Source organism: Sceloporus undulatus, chromosome 1 (genome assembly GCF_019175285.1).
Source record: "Sceloporus undulatus isolate JIND9_A2432 ecotype Alabama chromosome 1, SceUnd_v1.1, whole genome shotgun sequence".
Taxonomy (NCBI): Eukaryota; Metazoa; Chordata; class Lepidosauria; order Squamata; family Phrynosomatidae; genus Sceloporus; species Sceloporus undulatus.
In genome coordinates, this window is record NC_056522.1 from 92,589,983 (window position 1) to 92,614,330 (window position 24,348).

General features: G+C 39.9%; 1 protein-coding gene across 6 annotated transcripts in view; it reads left to right on the forward strand.

Moving 5' to 3' along the window:
- Window positions 1–24,348, forward strand: part of NHSL1 (NHS like 1) — a 227,626-nt gene that overhangs the window by 172,275 nt on the left and 31,003 nt on the right. For all 6 annotated transcript variants that reach the window (XM_042447396.1, XM_042447406.1, XM_042447416.1 and 3 more), the window contains exon 3: window positions 16,445–16,572. In XM_042447396.1, the coding sequence (XP_042303330.1) occupies window positions 16,445–16,572 (128 nt within the window). The remainder of the gene's footprint in view (window positions 1–16,444; window positions 16,573–24,348) is intronic.

Consider the following 24,348-nt stretch of genomic DNA (forward strand, 5'->3'; position numbering starts at 1 on the left):
ACCACAACAAACTCCAACTCCCAGAATGCTATAGCCTTGAGCCAGAATGCTTAAAAGCAGTGCCAAACTGGGTGATTTCTCCATTGTAGATGCAGCCTAAGTCTTTTTCTCTCTGGTGCGCGTCTACGTGCTCCCCTGCCCCACCTGGGGGTTGGAGTTTGTTGTGAGACTGGGCACATTCACACACGGGAAGACCTTTGGATCTGAATTGGAATCCCTCTTCCTCCCCTCCTCCTCCTCCTCCTCCTCTTCTTCTTCTTCCTCCCCTCTTCTTCCTTCTCCTCTTCCTCCTCCTCTTCTTTGCCATTGCCATCCTCTGAGGCTGAGAGATTGTGACTTGCTCAAGGGCACCCAGCAGGTTTTATGCTGAAGCAGGGAATCAAACCCAGATCTATAAAGTCATAGTCCAGTACTCAAACCACTACACCATGCTGTTTTTCCTGGTATCAACTTGACTTAAACTTTTGGCAACCCCATGAATGAGAGACCTCCATGTCACCATATCATTAACAGCCCTACTTAGGTCTTGTAGACTCAGGGCTATGGCTTCTTTGAATGAGCCTATCCATCTGCAGTGCATTCTTCCTCTTTTCCTAGTGCCTTCTGCCTTATCAACTATTATTGCCTTTTCTAGTGAGTCACTATACAGTATGTCCAAAGTACAATACAGTTTAGTCATCTTGGTTTCTAAAGATAGTTAGGTTTGATTTGCTCTCGGATCCATTTATTTGTCTTTTTAGCAGTCTATGGTATCTGTAAGACTCTGCTCCAGCACCACATTTCAAATTAATTGATTTTCTTTCTATCAGTTTTCTTCATTGTCCACCTTTCACAGCCATGTGTAGAAACTGGAAATACAATGACACGGACAATTATGACAGGTGTTCAATGATATGTCTGCACTTGAGGATGTTGTCTAGTTCCTTCATACCTACAGACACTGTAGGCCTGTTCTAAGTTGTAGGCCTCTTCTGATTTCTTGATTCCAGTCTCCAGTCTGATTAATGACTGAACCAAGGTATGAAGAATCTTTTAACTATTTCAGTTTCTTCATTGTCCACTTGACTTTCTTCAGTAATCTTTCCAAATCTTTGCCATTTTCTGCTAGTAGTATGATATCATCTGAATATCTTAATTCGTTGATGTTTTTCCCTGCAGTTTTCATATCTCCTTCCTCTGACTCTAATCTTGTTTACATATATGTTCAGCAGTGGCTTAGTGGTTAAGATGCCCAATCTGACGATTGCAAGGTCTGCAGGTTGGCAGTTCATGACTTAAGTGTTGCATGATAGAATGAGTTCCCTTCACTAGTCCCAGCTTCTGCTAACCTAACAGTTCAAAAGCATGTAAAAGTGCAAGTAAATAAATAGGTACCATTTCATTGGGCACAGCATTCTGTGCAGTCATGCTGGTCTCATGACTATGGAGTCGTCTTCAGACAATGCTGGCTCCCTTGTTTTAGTAACAGAGATGAGCCCCCTACATTCAGACATGACCAAACAAACTCGTCAAAAGGGAAACCTTTACCTTTACAGTTATACAAGTTAAATAGATAGGATGATAAAATGAAGCTGTGCCTATTCCACTTGCCATTTGGAAACCATTCTGTTTCTCTGTCTTCTGTCCTGATGGTGACCCCTTGTCCTGTGTATGAGAACAATCAAATAGTGTGGCTCATCCATTTCTTTTTGAGCGATGCGTAGTTTTTCCTGATCTTCATAGTTGAAAGCTCTCCATAAATGGAAAACATCTCAGAAAAGACCACATGAATGGGATCACTGGGCTCTTCTGTCCCAAATCATTCAGAATACATTCTGTTAATGGTATCCAACAGTACACTCGTCCCTCATCATTCACTGGGATTAGGGGCACAGGACCCCCAGGAATGTGGAAAAACTGCAAATACAGTAACAAAACCACTATGTTTTTACCTGAGAGAACTGTTAGCGTAGTTGCGCAGTCCATGAGGTACCATGTCAACGTCTGGCACCAGAGTCTCCACCTTCGGAGACGCAGGCAGCTGCTTGCAAGCTGGAGAAATACCTCTCCCCTTCAGTGTCAGTGAAGAGATACTGCAGACAAACATCTCACAAAGGAGGCTTTTATTTTTCAGAAGTTCCACTATATACAACGCTGTCTTACAACTCCAACACCGTCCACAATCCACCATCACAACAACCTGCACTGTGACTTGAGACACACCCCTTATATAGCCAGGGCTCCATGTGGCCTTTTGGCCCTGCCTCTTCCTTCTGTGTCACAATGATCTCTGGCCCTATCCAGGGTGACTTTGCACATTTGCAGCCTTTTGCAGCACTTTACTGCACTTGGTCACCATCATCTCTGATGTCACTTCCCATGACTCAGCACTGGTGGAAAATAGTGACCCTTTGTTGTCCAGTCACTATTTAATACCACATTGTGCATTTTCTCAGGACTCTATTTCCCAACAAGAACACCTCTCTAGGAATCTCTAGGTCCTCCAGTGCAACTCTGTTGTCAATATCTGCTAGACATAGACCTTTTTGTAGCTCATCCAGAATAATGCTGGATGAGCTACAAATGCCAAGAGCAGCATTCTCTCTAGGAATCTCTAGGCCCTTCAGTGCCACATTTGGTTAAAAGTGACCACAGAGTTGCTCTGGAGGACCTACATATTCTTAGAATATATTAACAAAATCCATGAATAACCAAATCCGCAAAAGTCAAAGCAGCAAATGTGGAGGGACAAGTGTACATGCTTTCCCAGCAAGGGCCTTCCAACGATGTCTGTGGCTCAAAACAGACCCCAAATCTGTGCATATCCCCTCTTGCCACTTAATTCTTCAGCACTGACCCTCCATACTAATTTGGCTACTTACTTGGTAAAAGTCACACAATTTTTGCCTCTCTTGCTGCCTCCAGAAAAGCCAACTTCCTTCTCTGCCTGTGTGACAGTGCTTCCTTGCGTTAGTACTTTCTTTGCCCAGGATGGCACACCAGGACTGGGAATGCTGGATGTGCACATGCCTCTGCCTCATACCCACATATTCCTCCAATCCTGTGCTTTCCTATGCCTTTATGCATTCTGTGATTTAGGTTCAATCAGACCAATATTTTTTTTCAAAGCTACTTTTTTTTAAAATAGAATTTTTAAGCATACATGCTTCTGAAATTTTACAGAGGACCTAACTAGTAGCCTTTATTCTTTTTATGAGCAGCAGTCATAATTATCACTAATTGCTGATGATAGGCGTTATAGGCATTAAAAGTAAACAACTGATCTGCATATGTAGAAGTCACATGGCACATCTTCTGGACACAGGGTGGTGAGTTGGATGCCATCTACTCCAAATGACTTTCTGGCCTCCTCTTCCACAGCAGGGGGCAGATTAGCTGTGCATCTCACCAGGGTGCGTTTGTCCTAGCTGCGAGCATATTTAATTTCTAGTACAGTATAGGATATTAAATACATATTTAATAGTGTGTTTAAAATTATTGTGCCTCACTCACTTTTCTTTAACTATGCTGACTACTCTCATTACACTGACAATACTCTTAAGCTAGTAGAGTATAAAAATGCTCTAAAATATATTAGGTTTTATAAAAAAAATAGGCAATGAAATTGACAATAAAAAGGTAATATGGCCAATTAGCATCATGGTACTTTCCACTGTATCAGTTTTTACTTGCAATAATACAAAGTCCTGACTGCCTTTCCAAACTATCTGTCCGTTATAAATTTGGAAAATTGTGGTTTAAAAATTGTGGTTTATTCTATGTCTCTCTAAGATTTTATAATATTAAATGGAAAATAATTAAACACCTATTTAAAAAGGTGGCTTGTGATGTTCACAGCTGAATTTATGATACTGAAAGAGGCAAGTTATTTTTAAAATTCAGCATTAATTTCTTTGGTAACATTTTTTTAAAAAGCCCTGTCTGTTTGGTTTTGTTCTTGCATGCCCATGTAGTTCTTTAGTATCAAGATCAGTTGATTCCCAGACCTAATGCATAGAGCCCTCTTATTATAATAAAACAGGTCTGTAGACAATTATTCTTCTGTTGTCTTGATGATTTAATGATGAAAGAAGCATAATTTTATGTCAAGCTGGAATTAGTAAAATCAGCTAGATTCTGTTAAACCAAACATATTTTAGTTAATCTGCTTTGGCAGTACATCTGTTGGAATTCCTGACTCAGTGAAAAAAAAGAAATGAAGGGGTTTCTCCTTTCAGAATTGCACTGAACTGTATTATGGATAAAGTTCATGAACCTGCTTTATATTCCATGCTGGCTGTTTTTCAGCAGTAGTCCAAGAGCTACAATGGGTTTGCTTTCTAGTATCATTTTAAAACTAAGCTTGACATGGAGCAGCCCTTGTGACAGCCCATTTCTATTGCTGATACGGGGATTCTTATCTATAGAAATGGGTCCTGTTCCAAGCTTGAATGTCTTCTTGTGTGGTTCAAAGGCAGGCACTTGCCTTATTTACACTGTGAGACAGAAATAGATCCTATATCAGGGTCTAAAGTGTTGTTTTTAAAAAGTCTTGCTGTGAACTGGATAGCTGTGGAAAGTAGATGTGTTGCCAGCTGTTTTGTGCCTCTTTAGTATTCACTACAAAACAAATAAATTTTAAAATTACATTACAAACTTAATTAATTTCCAACCCTTCTTTTGGATCAGAATTGTGAAATTTAGTTGACAGTACTGCTGCTTTCTGGGAAGAGTTGAGTTTGCTTTGTGTCTATACCAACAGACATGAGTTAGAATAATTTGGATTTTTTTTTACAACAGATTAATTATGGCCTGCCAGTTTGCTTTCAGATCTAGAAACTGTGTGGTTAATATAGGATCCAATTAGGCTGTCTCTAACACATGGCCAGGAATGGGAAAGGTGTGATGCGCAGTCCACATGTGGATTCCAGGGAGGGTTTTTCTTGCTCTCAGGAGGCCCCAAAACTGTTTTCTCCCCACATGTCCTCAAACATCCCCTAGTGGCATGAGAGGCAATTTTGGCACATTTTAGGGACCCTGGCTTTCTATGCCAGAATAACACTCTTTTCCAACAGAAATTGACTTTTGGATCACCTCCTAGAATCCTAGAATTATACAGTTGAAAGGTACTCCAAAGCCTTTATAGTCCAAACTTGCAATGAAGGAACACATAGCTAAAGCACTCCTGAGAGACGACTATTCAGCCTATGTTTAAAGATCTCCAATGAAGGAGAGTTCACCACTCTTCACTGCTGAACATCTCTTACTGTCAAGAAGTTCTTAATAATATTTAGATGCAATCTCTCTCTCTCTCTCTCTCTCTCTCTCTCTCTCTCTCTCTCTCTGTAATTCTTCAAGTTTTCAGCTCCCTAATCTGTTCCTCATAGGGCTTGGTTTCCAGAGTTTTTACAGACTTGGGCACCCTTCTCTGGGCATGTTCCAGCTTATCAGTATTTTTGAATTGTGCCACCCAGAACTCAACACTGTATTCTAGGTGAGGTCTCACCAAAGCAGAATAGAGGGGGGACTGTTACTTCCCTCGATATGGACACTGTATTCTTAGGGGTAGAACAGACTGCCCCAAAAGGGTGGATTGGGCTTGCCCCAGAGCTGTGTCAGTGATACACCGCAATTCCAGTCCGCCCCTCCGCTAGCCCAAATAGGAGCGGAAAATATCCTGGGTTTGGGCCATCTTAGGGGTCCCTGGCACAACTCCAGAGTGTCTTCTGGGTTCTCTAGGGGCTTGCGTCATCAAAATGCCATGCCCCAGAGTGGCTGGAAGCCACCCCCATGTGATAGCCCAGTGTGACTTCCAGGAATCATGGGGGGGGGGGGTGTGCTGTCAACACACCACACACCCATGCCACCCTAAAGCCAGGTTTCACAGGCCAGGCCATCTGTTAAAATAAAATAAATAAAACTTTTAATTACTGTATATCTTGCTCTTCTGTAGCAAGACAATCAGAGTGGCTCACAGTAAAACGTCCACATACAATATAATACTTAAAATTACAATATCCCCCCCTTAAAAAAAGAATTAAATATATTACAATTAAAAGAGTTTTAAAATCAGTTTATAATAAACATGACATAGGCAGGGTGGTAGTAAATACACGGTGTTAGTGAGGTTATTGATGCAGCCAAGAATTGCATTTGCTTCTTTTGACATCACACTATTAAGTCATGTTTAGCTACTGATCTACTGAGAGCCCTAGATCTTTTGTACATGTACTGTTGTGAAACCAGGTGTCCCTATATTTGTGCTTTTCTTTTTTCCTGCAAAAAATAGTTCTCATTTATCCTTGTCAAAGTCCATTTTTAAAGTTTTGTCCCAGCTTTCCAATCTATTAGGACCATTTTGAATCCTGTTTCTGTCCTCTGCTAACCCTTCAATTTGGTTCATCTGCCAAGCTTGTAACTGCATTTAAGAGAGAGAAGGAGAGAGAATTGATTTGGCATGACTTGTTTTTTCAGAAACCCATTCTGACTCTTAGTAACCAGAGCATTGTTTTCTAGATGTGCACAAACTGACTTTTTAATTATCTGTTTTAGAATCCTTTAGAGTATTGCTGTTAAGCTGATCAGTTTGCTGGAAACTTTTTCTGTTGGAAAAATGGTTTCCCTTGGCTCTAAAATGGCACAGAGAGGACCATAAATGTGATATTGCTCCCATCCTCCCCGGGAGCTTTTGAGGACCAAAGAAAATCCCTCCCCCCCTTCATGCAGAGGTGCAGACTCCAAGCTCTTCTGTGAGATCATTGCAGCCCCTTATCCCTGACAGTCACCCACACCCATGTTAGGCAAAGTGATATGGCCACTTTAGACAGCAGTTTTTTGATCTCATAAAAGATCAGCAAATGGCTAGTTATGTACTTTGCTATTATTATGGCATTTTTCCTGTTCAGGATGGGGCTTTTTGAGCTCTTCTGATTTGTTTGTCAAAATGAGTTGCCTAGCTTGGTTCCATGCATTTTTACCTGGGTGAGTGGATCATGCTAATACTGTTTGCCCCTCTGTAGCTTTCCATTCTTCACCTGCTACAAGGATCCTGTCTCTGGGATTGTTTTCCTCTATGGATCCATCTGCCTTCTCTATTAGTGGGCCAGCAGATATTATCATAAGCCAGTTGGCTTTTTATTTCCCGTCTAGAATTTTAATGGAACTGTTTTCCTTGAGTGGGGGCAGGGGTGAGACATGCCTCAAGGTTCTCTAAGAAATAGATAATTTTTTGGTTTGGCTTTGTGGCTCTGTTAACAAATTGCAAGAGAAGCATGTATATCAACTAAAAGGAACCAATAAAGGCTTCTTAAGAGAAAGCACTTCATGATAAAAGATCTGCAATTGATCTAACTTTTTACTTCATAAATTACTCTGTATAAGTCCAACCAGAAATTCAAATGTCAGAGCCTTCTGAGCATTTCTTAGAAACTGGAAAACAACTGGACAAAACAAGTAGATTCAAACATCAAAATGCACAATATTGGCAGTAATCCCTAAGAGCTGTAGGGAAAATGGATCATTCCTTTCCTTTCTGTCTTGTCTTGCTCTTGTCCTATTCTTTCAAATGCCAGTTTATTCTTTATTAAACAATTCCTACCTTCAGCCTTAACAATGTCAGATGACTTGTGTGGTCATTTGAAATCTAAATAATATCCACATTCTTTTAAGAAATTTGTTTAGTTTAAAGAAGTAACTCTACATTTAGGCTTTTAATTGCAACATTTCTGGAGGCTTGTTCCCTCAAAATAATCCCATGATCTGTTGTGTCATGTTAAAAAGGTCATAAGGAACTTGAGTGTTGGAAGAAACGTCTGTGAGCTAGAACTGTATTGTTAGAGCAGATGTTATTGCCCATGTGTGATATCATTAACTACCACATGACTACAACTATGTGTAAAAGAAGCCTCAAGAGAATACCTTGAATAATTTGCTGATATACATTGTGGTATGTAGATAAGAAATATAATACATATGCAAGCCAGTGGCTGAACATTTTGCCAGGTTGGTGAACTTTTCCAAAAACACCCTGAACTGAAGCAGTCAAAAATATAAAAGAAAATCAGGTGACTTTTAGAACCTACCTTTTCACTTTTATAGGTGGCCTTCAGCATACTTTTGTATTACAGTATTCTTGATCTTGTAAAAGATTCTTTCTGCTAGTACATTGTATACCACTTTCAATATGCTGTCTTTGTGTTAACAAAGGCTGTCTTTGAAGACTAGAAACTACTGTGTTTTTTTTCTAGAACTTCTCAGTTTCGTGTAGTGTTTAAAAGAGATAAGTAGCCATGTAACATGATGAGGTTGGGAGATGAGAGATACTGATGAGAAAATGATTAAAATAATCCTGCACCTCTGAATTTAATAATTGCCATTGTCCTGCATTCAGAACACGGGAATTAAAATCTCTTTGTCAGGTGGTATTCAACTCCTGGGCTTAACAAAAAGAACCTTTCTGTTTCTAGGAATGGCCACAGTGCATGTTTTAATTGTTTTTTGTCACATATGGCTTCTTGCTTTTCTGGAAGTATATTGATACCACTGCTAGTCAGTAAAACAGTTAATAAATATATTTTGCTTGAAGAAACCTTGGGTTTAATTTTGCAAAGTTTTAGAGCAGATCTTCTGGTAAGCAAAAGGAAACATCCGTTTCCTGATTGTACTGTATACGGATTCAACTATTCTACATAGGAAATTCATTATGAAAAAAACTCCCAATATTTCCTCCTGTATATGAGCTCTTTTGAGTGCCGAAAACCAGTGGGTGACCTTGATCAAGTCACAGCCTCTCAGAGGAAGCCCAAGGCAAACCCTTGTGAACATACAGTTGGCCCTCCATTTTCGCGGAGGATCTGTTCCAGACCCCCCCCCCCTGTGCAAATAGAGGCTCACACATATTCAAGTATCATAGGCTTGAATGGGGCGTGCCCTGTGTGTGCGGCCCAGGCGTGCGCGCCTTTGGAGATAGTGGAGATCGCCCCTCCGTGGATATTTGAGGGCGTGAATCCCAGATCCGCAAGTTAGAAGGGGCAACTGTATTTTGCCAAGAACCCTGTGATATGTTTGCCTTAGGGTCACCATAAGCTGAAAATTACTTGAAGGCGTACAACAATAATATGAGGTCAGTATTTCTACTGGGGTGGGAATCATACAGCCCTCAGATGTTTTTGGACTATAGCTCCCAGCATTCCATTGGTTATACTGATTTAGAGCTGCTGAGACTTACAATCCAACAATATGTAGAGGGCTGCAGGATTTCTATCCTGGTTTAAATCCAATTGCTAGTCCTATTAAGAATTGGTCCACTTAATCAATAGGATTTACATATATGTTGATTTAGGATTCTGCATTTGATTCAGTGGGTATACTGTAGCAATTGGATTTAGGCTTACAGTGGTACCCCGGGATACGAATTGATCGCGTTACGAAATTTCCGGGATACGAAAAAGTTAGATTGGAAAAAACTGTTCCGGGATACGATGTTTTTTTCGGGTTACGAAATTTATTTCGGCGCGAAATTCAAACGCAAAGCGCGGCTAGCGGCTTTCCAGCGGCTTTTCGGGTTGCGAAATGTATCGGGTTACGAACGGAGCCACGGAACGAATTAATTTCGTAACCCGAGGTAGCACTGTATATTTTTGTTATTAGTAGCTATTGGAGTCATTCTTATACATAATAAAATAAGTGAGGAAGCTAGAAAGCAGTGCATATACAGTTTTAGGAGTTTTAGAAACTATGACCTGAAACAGATGGGCGAAATAAGGCAGCTTTTGGCTGCTTTGGGGACAGGGCATGCAGATGACGAATGCCCCCAAAGCAGCTGGAAACCATGCTGAGGGCACGCTGAACAGGGAAAATCTGGCACAAAAAGGTGCAACTAAAAGCCACTCCTGCTGGCATCCTCTTTGGGATTGCAGCGGTGACTTGCTTTCAGATCAAGCCATCTGGTCTCTGAGGTACTGTGCCGATCATGAACTGACTAGGGCTGGAGCAGTCAGAGGCCACTCCAAGCTGCCAGTCTGCTTTGCTCCTATGCAGAAAAAGATATTCTGATTACTTTTCATGCCTATAGATGCGTAACTTTATTTATTGTAATATTTATTTTATTTTCCCACCTTTCTCCCAATATGGGACCCATTAGCTAAGATTGAATTGTTTCCATGTGTAATAAGAGCATAGAGGGTTTATGTTGATAAATGAGAAATTGCTCAATTCGCTTAATATTATCACAAATAGTTTTAGGGTTCATACTCAGAAAAGGTTTAGTTGACTAGAAAAGCTGACTTTGTCTTTATAAACTAAGCCAGAATTCTTGTTCAGGAATACTTACTGATTCTGCTTCTGGGGTTGTTTTGACTTCCCTTTGCACCTGCAGAACTTTGCATGCAAACTGCACTCTCACTCAGCAGGTAACCAGTTTTAGCGAGTCTCTGTTTACAGGAACATCATATGGAGAAATGTGTTGTTGAGGATTATCTTGTCAGTCATCCCCAGCAGCTCAGAACATAGACCAGAGTAAGAACAGGTTCTGGAAAGAACATAACAACTGGTACATTTTTATCAGTGTATCAATTAGCCTGGAGATTAGCTAAGAATATTCTAGTTCTACCTGGTACCTTGTAAAATAAACAAACCAGAAATTTTCCCGAGAGGTCCTTCACCAGATATCCAGAAGTGCTGACAGTATTTTTGGTGTTCAAAAAAAGTATGTTGCATAGAATGACAGGGCAATGCTTCCTTGTTTTTCAATGCTTACTGATGTAGCAATTTCAGACTACAAATTCATATTTGATTTTTGTTAGTAATAATAAAACTAATGTATTGTGACCTGTCTTCACATAAATTTCCCAATGCATGGTTAAATAGTGATCCCCCCCGCCGCTACTTACTACTTACAAAAATGTCTATATCATTGAGAAGATTAACAACCCACAGTGCACATCCTAAAAGATCTGAGTCTCTATTAGTCAAATATAGCCAGTGTGCTTCACAAGTCAAGACAAGTAGTCTCAAGACTTAGTAGGACTCACCACTACTAATGACTAGGACTGGGGATAGGGTTGCCATAAGTGAGGACCTCCAAACCGGGACAAATGTAGGACAAATGCAGGACAACATTTTCAAATGTAGGACACATTTTATAAAAATGGAGGACACGCTAACAAAATTGAGGCTTTTTTAGAAATGTTAATATAAATGCATGTTTCTTAGGCATGATCAAAATGGAGGACATTTTGACATTATTCCTAGACAGATCACGGAAATGTACTTCCCTTTCTGGCCACCCCCCTCTCCCCATTCCAAACAGCACATTTGAGCATTGAACATGGCTTTATTTTAACATTAGCTCTTGCATATTTCAGAGTCTTATTCCACAGCCAAACCCTTTGGTCAAGGGACTTTGGTTTTTCTTCATTTTGACTTGCTTTGTCTGTATTCCTCCCCACTAAATAAAGGAGACATGAAATGGAGTTAATGGGTACAAGTTGTTAAACAAAAAAGTCTTGTGAGACTCTGTAGGCAAGAGGTGCACCATCTTAAGAACTGCATTAAGCACAGTTAGGCTGCTGCCACACTGCTTTCACTCTCATCACTCCATCCTATGGAATCCTGGGATTTGTAGTTTGTTGTGGTGCCAAGGCTGGGCTTTGAAATCTCAGGCATAAGAGAGGCAAAAGGCTTGGGCTGCATCTACACTGGAGAAATAATCTGGTTTGAGACCACTTTAACTGCTTCTGCTGAATGCTATGGAATTCTGGGAATGGTGGTTTGTTCCAGCACCACAGCAGAATGGCAGTTAACCCCTGGAAAGCTCTCTGACCAAGGTGACCAATGCCCTCACCCCAAAATGTAGGGCACCCAAGCAAAAATATGTAGGACATGGCCAAAAATAAAAGCTAAAAACACCCATGTAATTATAAATCCATGCTTCTTAGCCATGATCCAAATGGAGGACATTTTGAAATGTGACAGAAGAGGACATGTCCTGGAAAAGGAGGAGGATGCCTGGTGTCAGAACTCCAAAGCAATCACTAATCAATATTCACATCCACTTTAGTTACTGCTCATATTGTTGTGTAATTGCTTTAGCTGTAGTCCTGCCTGCTTAACGAGGGGGAGGGGGTGCTAGCTAGCTGGTGCTTGGGAATGCTTGTAGCCAAGGTTTGGAATGCACTGTTTAATTAGCTGGAGACATCTGTGAAGCTTCTTCAAGGTTAGGCTGGTTTCTCAGGCCTAGCTGGCCTGGGAAGCAAAGGGGGAGGAATAGGACGGGCTATAGGAAAAAAGGGTGGGGGCTGAGTGTTTTTAACTTAGTGCTTGAGGCTTGGCTGTTAGATTTCGCTAAAAAGTTTGTTCAGTCACATCTGCTGGTATTTCATTAAAACTTCACTGCTTTTAAGCAAGTTGCTGTTGTGGATTTCTGGTGGAGGTTGCTGGATCTTACACCTGGTCACCTTGTCTCTGGTCCAAAATACACTGCAGAAATAAAACAATGCTGGACTGAAATGCCCAGAGTTCCTCACCAAAGCTGCATCCACACTGAGGAAATAATCCAGTTTGAGAGTGACTTAACTGTCCTGGGTTAGTGCTGGGGAATGCTGGGAATTGTAGTACATTGTGGCCCCAGAGCTATCTCTGACAGGGAGTCCCATAACCCTCCAAACGTAGTTGAACTGCAATGCCCAGAATGCCTCACCAGTTGCATCCACACTGAGGAAATGGTCCAGTTTGAGACTGCTCAGTGCTGAGGAATCCTGGGAATTGTAGTCTATTGTGGCCTCAGAGCCATCTCTGACAGAGAAGTCTCAATGTCTCCCAAACACTAGCATTCCCAGGATTCCCTACCATTGAGTTAAAGCAGTCTCAAAGTGGGTTATTATTCCTGCAGTGTGTGAGAGAGATATAAAAGCTAGGGACTGGATTCATTTGGAGGATCTCTGTGTCCAAAACACACTGCTTGGACTGCCAGGGCTCAGTGCTATGGAATCCTGGGAATTGTAGTTTATTGTGGCACCAGAGCTCTCTGACAGAGAAGGCCAAATGCCTCACACAGACCCCAAAATTCCAGAGCATTGAGCTTTGGCAGTTAAAGGGGTCTCAAAGTGCAGAGGGGGGGGGGGAGAGAAAAGCCAGGGAGAATGAATGAGAAGCTCCCCTCGGCTGGAGGAGGAGGAGGAGGGAGGGAGCCAAGGGAAGTGGCCAGGACCATCAGCCTCCTCTCTTCCACTGAAGACTGCTGGCAAGAGGCTCTGCCCCCGCCTCCTCTGTGGACCATTCAGCTTCCTTTTGTCAAGAAACTACAATTCCCAGAATCCCATAGCACTGAGCCATGGATGTTTAAGGGGGGGTCAAACTATTTCTGGAGCCTTTTGCTACCCCAAAGCCCTTCCTATTTACAAGCAAGGCAAAATCTCTTCCTTCCAAGCCATTGAAAACCAACCCAAGGGGAGGAGGGCTGACTGCTTCTTTCCCATTGGTCAGCTTCGGGAGAAATTTGCATATTACAAGTAAAGGCGTTTAGGGCCTCAAAAACGATCCTGTGATAAAGAATTACAAGAATACTGAGTGCTATACATTTAAAAGATGAGGCATTTAGACTCCCAGTGAAAAAGGAACCATTTGTGGCCTTTTTTTTCTTTGCTCACTGTAACCTGGAAGGTCAGGCCTTTTGCAAGACATATATACCAAGTGGGCTGGCAATAGCTCTGAGTGGCAGATGTTTTGAAGCCCTGCTCTCTAGGCTAAGCCAGGCAGGGAGGCGGGGAGGGTGGCACACAGCCATGGGGAGGGGTGGAGCTGCCTCCAGGGCCTTGCTGGGGGGGAGGTCCCGGGGGAGGGGCTAAACCAGGGCGGGACTGTGTGGCCCTGCCCCAAACCGGGAAAGTCCCACCCCCAGGTGGGATATGGCAAGCCTAACTGGGGAGTAGGAGTAGGAGTAAGAAGTAGGTTTTTACAGGAATAGGAGTTGGAGTAACATTAAGAAAAAATACCTTACTTTGGAGCAGGACAAGGAGTAACCCCAAAATCACCACTACTCCCCAGCCCTGTTAATGACATTTCTTTTAAAAAGATGACATTTCTTTTAAAAAGATAGAAAATGATGGGCAGAGATTTATGATACTATAAGTTAAGCAGGGTCAAACCTGGTTAGTATTTGGAAGGGAGGTCATCAGGGAACGGGGCTATAGGCCATATTTATAGAGTTATAATGCAAACAACCTCAAAGTATTCCTTGGCTAAGAAAACCACTTTCTAATTAATGGGGCCACTGTAAGTTGACAGTGGCTTGAAGGTGGCTGCCTGCGTAACATGTGCTTTAATTGCAAATTCCTTCAGAATTGTTGGTTTTCAACATACTGTTATTCCACTGTTACATTTATATAACTGTTATAATTATGGTATACTGTATGCATTTAAACGGCACAACAAATTCTGTCTTACTTAAAAAGTAAAGTAAATTGAGCTTCCCCCACCCCCAACCCAAACATTTTGTGATATGTGTTTTGTGTAACACAGTATCCCCCCACCCCCCTTTAGTTTAATAACTGTGCAACCATATTGTATTATTGGGAATGGGGATGTTTCAAGGAAGATACAATTTTTTTTGCACATGACTTTATGATGGATACCATGCCACAGGTATTTTGTTTTTGTGACTTCCTTGAAATATATTTGAGAACCCTCAACCATATTAAGATTTGCATTATATTTCTTCATGAAACCTGTCATATTCATGTTATAATCCATAATATGTATGCACAATATAATTTTTCAGGACTTGAAGAGTAATATTTTCCCTCTCTTTTTCACAACAGATATTTGGAAAGATAATAGAAATTGGCTAGGCAGAATAGTCTGTTCACCAACATCTTGAAAATTTCATTTTTCCCTTATGTTCCAGCGTCTGTTACTCTTCAGTGGGATTTCACTGAATATCAATTAAGCAAGAAGGTGGAGATTTGGAAAGCAACTACAGAAATGATGGGATTTTAGCCAATGTAAACACTCAGGATGTTGACCAGAAATTGCATAGAAATATTATATCATTTTTATATTCTTCATAAATATTCTTTATGTATTCATTTATATGTATTCTTTATCTCAGCAATTCCTGATATGTTTGAGAAAAACCAAATTGACATTTATATTTTAAATGGTATTTTGCTCTCTTTTATGGGGGAGGGGAGTGTTCTAGGATCTTTTTTTCACCCCCATGCAGTGAGGCTGACTGACTAGTCTTGTACCAAAACTGCCTAGCAGATGGTGCTTTAGTAGTAAGCAGTACCCCTACTCAGGTTTTAAGCATATTATGGAGGTCTTCCAGACTAGTGAATAAGCACCCCTTCCCTGTGTTAGAGCCATCTTCCATCTAAGTGGTGCAGTAGACAGCCATCTGTCTGTCCAGACTATATTTTAAAGACGATATCTGTCTGTCTTTTGACAACTTCAGCTTTTGCAATAAGGGAAATATATGCATGATTTGTCTATAGCACATGCTTTCTGTTGCTGTATATATAGTAAATACAGCTTTACCTTCTACGTTGTTTAAAGTAAAATACTGCTTTGGATGTCCTGGGTCAATTTTTCCACCAAGTGATTGACACATATTTGGTGGAGAATAAAATTTGGTTTTCAGAGCATGTTTGTTGTAGTCCATGAAGTTGCAGTGAGGGCTTGAAAGTGAATGCCTTATAGAATCTTTGACACTGGAACTGGACTAAATAAAACTTCCATGATTCTGGAGGATGGTGAGTATATGCTTACCTGTCTTCCAGATTAGCAAAGCTATAATGCATTAAAACAGTAAAAAATACATCTTTGGCAGATTCATTCAATCAGATTTTTGCTTTTCCTGGGATAGCAGTTCACCCACCCAAAGCAGCACTTAGTTTATTTTATTTTGGAAAAGAAATGTGAGGCTACAGTAGCTGAAGGTATATATTGGAAAGATCCCTGGACTTCTTGTGCTTGGAGTCCTTGTCACTACTTTCCCCCCAGATAGAGACTTCGGAAAGGGAACAAAGGAAGTTTCCTATAGCTCAGTGAACAGACCTGGGTTCTGTTTTCACACCTTGCCTTATTAGTAGGAAATACAACCATTTTTGCAGCTCAAGATACCCTGCTTTGCCTTGCCTAAACACTGCTTACCAAATTGACAGTGGTGCCAATACAACATAAATATACTACTACTAGAAATCAGCACCACTGAAAATCTCCTAATGTTTGTAGACTTTCCTTTAGGAATGAAGGGATAGATTTTGCTATACAGGTTTGCAGGATTTTATGTCACTCTATAATCCTTATGGACTTATAAAGTGCTATAGTTCAATTGCCACTCAATTTTGGTAGCAGTATGATACAGCACCTGGACAATTCAGGCCCTTCTGACCATGGCAACTTTCTGCTAAGTATTGCAACAAAGTGTAACGGTGTCTTTTTTCTATGTTTTCTTCACAATCTACAGAATGTGACAAGCTAAGGAGAGATGGCTATCGAAGTTCTCAGTATTATTCTCAGGGTCCAACTTTCTCATCTTCTTCTAGTGCCCTCTGTGGAAATTACCAAGATGATTATGAAGAAATTGAACAAAAGGTGAGGTAACTATTACATAATGATATGAGTACATGCACAGATAATCCCAAGTGAATTCATCTTAAAGCTATAGAATTGCAGAAGTCACATGTGTTATGTTCCATATTCAAAAATGGTATGCTGAATCTTAAAGGCTGTACTGTTTTAGAAATGCAACCTTTATGTTCTATAATGCAGCTTAGCTGAAGAAAAATAATTACAAAGCAAACATCTCTGACAATGTTCCATACCAACACACTCACTGATTTAAAAATCAGTTTGATTAATTTGTATTCCTTTTTTACTTTATTTTATATCAACACACACACACACACACACACACACACACACACACACACACCGCTTCTATATGGACAAGTAGAAAGTAGAATCATTATCCCTTCATAAATACTGTAGTTCTGTTGAAAATTCAGAGTTTCAGTCCTGCCACAATAGCTGACAATCGCTCCTTCATCACCTGTTTCTTATTTATCCATTGATGTGTACAAAGTGGACTCTGTGCCATAGTGCATTATTTGGTTCACTATGCTCTGTACATAATTACTTGGTAATATGTGACCCTTGTGTAAACAACATGTTATATGTTCACAACTTATCTTCATGGCTTTATATTCCACTATGTATCTACAGTTCAGTTTTCCCGATATCATTGATTTTACTAGCTTGCCTGTATCTCTGTCTCACACTTATCCACTAGATATATTAAAGCCCTAGAAATAAATCAGCAGAAAAATGGAAAACTGTTGTTTTTCAGTATTTCTAATAAGAAATCTGTAAAATTATGGGGGTAGAGGAAATCATGATTTATCTTTCTCCTTTTGAACAGGTGAAATACTTTTTAAGACAAGGTTTTGCCTACTTTTTCAGTGCCAACCATTTTAACCCAGATATCTTCCCTTCTCCACCCCACCCCTCCCCTAGCCACCAGCCAAAGTCTCTCTTCCCCTTTGATGTAGCCTCACCAACCTCATTTTCTATACTTCTACTCTCATATGCTCCCAGCTTTTCCCTTAAGCTTCTGCTTCCTTCTGCTTTTTATTCCCATTCTCATAGTCCTCTGTTTCTGATTGACCATCTCCTTTCATTTCCCCCTCCCCACCTTTACACACCTTTTCTGGCTGTCCTTTTATCTTTTTTCCCTTGTGTATCCTCAACACATAGTCAAAGCTCAGCCACACCTAGCCTGTCTGTTCCTCAAGCTAGTCCAAAGACTTGCAATTGTTCAGTCAGGATGGTAACATCTGAACATTTTCATGGCCCAGCATGAAACAGCATGTATGCAAAGGAGCAGGTTGAACAGTAGCCATTTTAGCTCTTCAATATGAATACTAAATTGTTGGTTATATCATTCTAGCACACTTAAACTGGAAGATAAAGGCTGAGTAATGATATTTTATAAAGAAGGACACAATGCATCTTCCCAAATTCTTAGAGGACTTCCTTGGTTGCTGGTCCTCACCCAGGGATAAATACATTGCAACATGACCTCCAGAGGTCTGTGTTTGCATGCATAGTACTTGGAGCAATTTGGATGGGATGGTTTACTTTCAAATAAATTGGTCTAAAATTCAGTGAGTTTGAATTTGCAGTATACGTTTTGTCTTAGCTTAACTGGAAAGTAACAGGGTGTGTGGTGTGTGTGTGAAGTTCTGCGTGTAATTCAGTATATCCTGACTGCTTTGCAACCTTGTTTTTGTTGTAAAATGAAAAAGTCAAATGGTGTTCAATTGCACAAATATTAAGTTATTTATAAGCTAAGAGAAACAAAAATTATATGTGCACCTTAGCACTGTGATTGCTTTATAATGGCATTTTAGAGAGGTTATAGATAGGTCTACTTTCATATTACTTAATATTATAACATTCAAAACACAATCACTTTTATATGGCAAATTAACTTTCTGCCAGATGAGTTCCAGAGTATTTTATCACCCACTATTGCTCAGAGATGTTACATCCAGTCCATTGTTAAAGGGCTATTGCCCTACTTATGAGAGAAAGAATCTCCTCTTTATGTGGAACTGGCATTCTAGAGACGGGATGATGCATGGAACTGAAGAGGTTTCTGGGAAGAAGTAATCATTATGGGAATATATTTGTAAGAAAAGACTGTCAGGAATAAGAGATAGCTTTTGGTGTTCTTCCTTTTCCTCACCTGAGGAGGTTTTGCTTAACCGATTGTTTCCTGAGATGAGCTAGGAAAAACTATGCTGCTACATTAGTTAAGAGGTTAATTGGCATGAGTTTGGACTAGATGGCTCTTGTGGTCTCTTTCAGCTCTCTGTGAAAAATATTCAAATATATGAAGGATTTAACACTTGAGGCCTAGAAAGCTGCTGTCTTTCAGTATAGAATATCCTAGGCCAGCCAGGTAATAATCTGGCTAGATCAAAGATAATGTTCATTGATATAATTCATGAATTGTCATGCATCATTAATTTGTCTCCTATATTGTCATTCAAATCACAGAGGTATCCCTTGGCCCAGGTAGAGATATATTATATGGAGCCATTAAATGAGAATTGGCTACAATTGAAGGTCATAGTTGCAAAGCAACTCCCCCCCCCCCAGTAGCCCCTTATTTAAGTACAGGTTATCCAAAATGTATCTTTACAATATAGAATTGTATAGAATTCAATATAGAATTAATACATAGAACTGAAATTATAAAGATAATTTTTGCACACTGTACTTTTCACTATCAGGACTCCACTTAACTTCTTGTCTCTCTTTTCTTTTCTTTTCTTTTCTTATCCAGAGTCTCTTTTATTAAAAATGATATCTTAGTAGTGCTTTTTTCTTTTCTTTCTTTGCTTGTTCTCTCTTCACCATAAGCACATTTGCTTTACATGAAAAGAATTGCATTTTCAGATAGCCATTCTTGTCTACTTTCTACTTTCTCAAACAATGTATACTGTGATTGTTAAATATACTTTGTGTGTTGTGTCTTTTTATTTGTGTGTATTTCCCATTTTCCTTTCTTTGCCACTCATTCACTTTCTTTTTCTCTCTCACCCAACAGTCTAGTCTGTTAGACTGCCTCCCTCAGTCTTGCCTTAGTGCCTGCTGTTGTTTGATTCCATGGAAAATCAAGGTATCTAGCCCAAAATCAGGATCATCCAGCTGTAATATTTACAGCTTGATGTAGCTGTCATGTTATGAAAACCTCAAGTCTGACTTATGCTTTTATTTTAAATTTTCACATGCTGTTATTTTCTTTCTTTTTGAAAAATAAATCTTGTAATAATTTTCCTATTGTTTTCAAAAATATTACCTCATCTGTTGGCAGCTGGGAACCCTAAATTGGATACATAATGAATAAACTCATTTTGGTAGTCTACGATATTTTGTTAACACTAGCTGGTGCTGAAATTGGGTATTATGTTTTCCTAATACATCAAAGTTACTAATTCTTAACATTTCTGAACTTTCTCATATTTTAGATTATTGCAATAAATTCTTCCATGCTGTGCATTAATTTATTGCATATTGCAAGCTGTATGTATTTGAAATGAAAAAGATTTCTGTTTCATTTGTTTTGTGTTAGTTAGGGTTCTCCAGCATAAAAGGGCCTGTATGCAGAGCTGCCTTTCTGCAATTGGAATTTCCAAGATAAACAAACAAAATCCACGTATTTTCTCCTAGACATTTCCTGGGTTCTGTTTATGTTTTTCAAAATGCAGGAGTGAGGAAGCTACTATTTGTCATGTTATTAAATAACCATTTAAAAGACCTTCAGTACCTTATGTTACCTTCAAAGGTACATAAGAGATGTAGTCCTGCTGGTGACATATGTATATACAGTATAACTTTACATGCTTGTCCTCTCTTGGATATCACACAAGGAACTATACATTAGCTCATGTCCAACCCCTCCTCAAGGCAGGTAATGTGCCTCAAGGGCACTGTCATGGCCAATTACTGACCAGAGAAGGGAGACAGGGAGGTGACCAGGCAAAGCTGGTTTTGACGGCAGTTCTCCAGCCCACAGAAGAGCAATGAGATCATTGTCCTGAATTTCCAGTGAGTTGCTGAAGATCCAGTAGAGTGACCTAATTTGCCATGCAGAACTACAACTGGACACTGGTTGTCTCCCCTTGGTCAGTACGTGTGGCAGCACTCCTGGGGCTTGACAGTTGCTTGGGTGAGGAGGGAACTACATGGAGCTTCACACATGGAGCAGCATGCTCCACACCCTCTGGTGCAGGATTGCAGCCAGAATATTTGGAAGAAGAGCAGTATGTTAAAAACATCTCTGATAGGATAAGACTCCACCCAATTCTATAAAAGAAAATGTAATATTTTCATTTATCAGGAAACACATGTTCTCTTTTTTTGTTTTGCTTTGCTTTTTCTTTGGCTTGTGACCAATACACTAAAATTCAATGGGCAAATGAATGAAATTAAAACATTACTAAAATTGAGAGATTTGAGTTACTTTAAAACCATGTTTTGTTAGACTAGTTGATGCCCATTTATCTGACCTATTTACAGTTGGCCTTTGGAACTCATGGGGGATCCATTTTTTAATCCCCTCCCCATGAGTTTCAAATATCGCATGTATTCAAGCCCCATAGGCTTGAATGGGGCACGTGCATGTGTGCTCCTCATTGCCATTAACAGCAGTCGCACCTCCACAGATTTCCAAGTCCATGCATCTCAAGTCCGTGGACTTGGAGGGGCTACTGTACTGACTTTACATGTGGTGTATGAAAAATCTGGAGGGTTTAGGTGTATGACCAGAGTTGTAACATTCATTTGCTTCTCTGAGTATGTGTTGTTGTTTGATTAGTATTATATGTTACGGCTGTTTTTAAGAAATGCTTTATTTTCAACTATACAATTTCTTTGAAAAAGAAGGAAAGTCCTAGAGCATACATTTTCATCTTTGTCTTGTCATGTTCAGAGTGCCCCTGGTGACTGGCTTATGGCAGCTGAGTCCTCAGATACAATACAGGGTCAACATAACATGACATTTATTCATTTTGACAATGTCAACCAACCAGATAAAAAGTAGGTTATTGGGGCTTATCACATACCAGGACCATGCTTGAAGAAAAGCCTCTTTGGATGTTTAAGGAAGATAAATTTCAAAATACATATTACAGTTGCATAATATTTTTAGTTGATCTTTCTATCTTTCTTGTTTTAGCAATTTCATTGTCTTCTGTTTTCTGTAAGTCAACTCTTTCTGGACCTGCAAAATGGGCAAAATTTTCCTATGTTTCTCATTTTGTTGTTTACAGTAATAATATGTTTTACTTTAAGAATGTTTAAGAACCTCATCTTCACTGAAATTTTTTTTCCACCTAATCCAATAATACTGCTTCATAAAGTTCATCTTCTGTAGTTTAAGATATCTATCATATTTTAGCAGGTCATGCAAATGTCAAAAATATGAAAGTACAGTATGACACACATGCCTTATATCCATGGGAAATACATTCCCAGACTTTGCACGGATATGGAAAATTGTGGATAGTAGCGAACCACAGGCCAAGCGAGAGGGTGAGGGAGGGAGGCAGCACTACCACCCACCACCTGCCTGCCTTCCTGCCTTCCCTCCCTCCTGGCAGGACTTGGCGAGCTCCCCATGTACCCTTATCCATTCTTCCCCCCCCCCCCCATTTTTAAATATTTATTGGTAGAATGAAATTAATAAATGTTATTATAATAAATTGATAAAATAAAATATTGGTTCATTCGCCTTACAATAATATATAAAAACTTTTACATAATATCCCCCATACATATAATATATTCCTTTATATTCCATTCTTTACTACTTTATCTAAATCTAATTCATATTTCTTTTCATCATATACTTTTCATAATTTCCCCGTTTCCCCCTTTCCCCAAGTGCTCCCCATCACCGGAGCCTAATATCTTCTTATTACTCTACCTCCAGAATTGTAGCTCTTCCTCTGGTGGTAAGACACCTCCTTCTTTTACTAAAACCTTTTGTACAAATGTTTTCCATATTGCTTCAAAATCATTTCTCTTGATTATTCCTCTTCTAAACTTAATCCCACTAGTTAACTTATCATTAATTGCTATTTGCCATATCTCTCTATACCAATCTTGTACTGTATTTGTAAATCTCCCTGGTCTTTCCACTTTTTTGCTATCATTAATCTCGCCGCTGTTAATAAATTTGTAATTAAATCCTTTATAACTTGGGTGCAGTTAGTTTTATCATATAAAGATAATAAAGCTATCTATGGACAAAATTCTAAATCAATTTTTGTTATTTCTTTTATCTCTTCAAATACAATTTGCCAAAATTTCCTTACGGTTCTACAACCCCACCACATATGCATATAAGTGCCTATCTCTTGACACCCTCTCCAACAGAACCTTGAATAATTCTTATTTATATAACTTAACCTTACAGGCGTTAAATACCATTTCCAAATTATTTTATAATTGGTGCTAGTTGGATAATTTTTAGCTGTATTTTAATAGCTGTTATAATTGTGTATTTTCTGTATTTTAATTTTATTGTTATTGATTGTATTGTGTTTTTTACTGTTGTAACCCGCCTTGATCCCAGGAAAGGCGGGCTAAAAATAAAGTTTATTATTTATTATTATAATTATAATTCTCCTTTATTCGTATAGAATAAAATTTTAAATGTACCCTTATCCATTCTTGCCAGTTGAAGGATGAGGTGGATAGGGGCCGCCACTGCCTCTATCCCCACTTTGTGTGGCCAGCAGCAGCTACCTCCAGTTCTTACTTCTCAACTGAGAGAGGCATGGGGGCTGGCTGCACAATGCTGCATACCTGTCTTGATGGCAGGTGCCTTAATTCACACACAAGAACAAAAGAAAAAACCAACCAGCCAGGTGTGGCCAAGGCAGCTGTTGCTGGCTGGCTAACTGGCTGCCCAAAGTGGGGGGCAGTGATGATGACAAGAGGGCAGCCTACATCTTCCTCATCCTGTGGCTGGTGAGGATGGAGAGGGGTACATGGGGAATTTGCCAAGCCTCGCCAGGAGGGAGGGAGGAAGTAAGGAAGACCGGCCACTCAGTCATGGTTCCCTTTGTCTGTGATCACGTTGGGGAGCAGCCAGCCGGCCTTCCTTCCTTTTTTTGTTCTCATGTGTGAGAGTATGGTGCCTGCTTTCAAGAGAGGCACTTGGCTTTGTGCAGCTGGGCCCCTGCTGCATCTTTCTTGGCTGAGATGCATGAACCAGGGTAGAACAAGGAAGAGAGCCAAGTGCAGCCAAGGCAGACACTGCTGGCCGGCTGGCTGCAGCACAAAACAGGGGAGCAAGGGGGTAGCATCCCATCATAATCCTGCTATGAGCGAGGATAGAGAGGAGTGAGCATGGAGAAGCCGGGCTGTGATGCTGCTTCCTTCCCTCCCTCACAGCCTCACACAAGAAAAAGGTGAGAAAGGATGCTGACCAAAGGTAGCAGTCATATGTTGTGGGTAAATGAAACTGTGGGTAGTGGTTCTGTGGATACAAGGGGTTGTACTGTTCAGAATAAAGAAGTAGAGTTACCTTTAATGAGCTTACTGCTGTGTAAAATCTATATGTGCATTTTAATAGGGGGAAAAACTTCTACATTTCTCATGAAAATTAGCCTACTGAATAAGTTCTGGGTCCAAGCATTATGCTGTCTGTAATTTGCTATGAATATCTCCAAATTATCAAGAAAGCAGAGAGAGTGAATTGTTTTACTCTCACTCTCTCTCATTTCTTGCCAGATATTTAACTCATACATATAGAAGTATGAGTTTGCATTCCCAGATAGGATAATTATTATC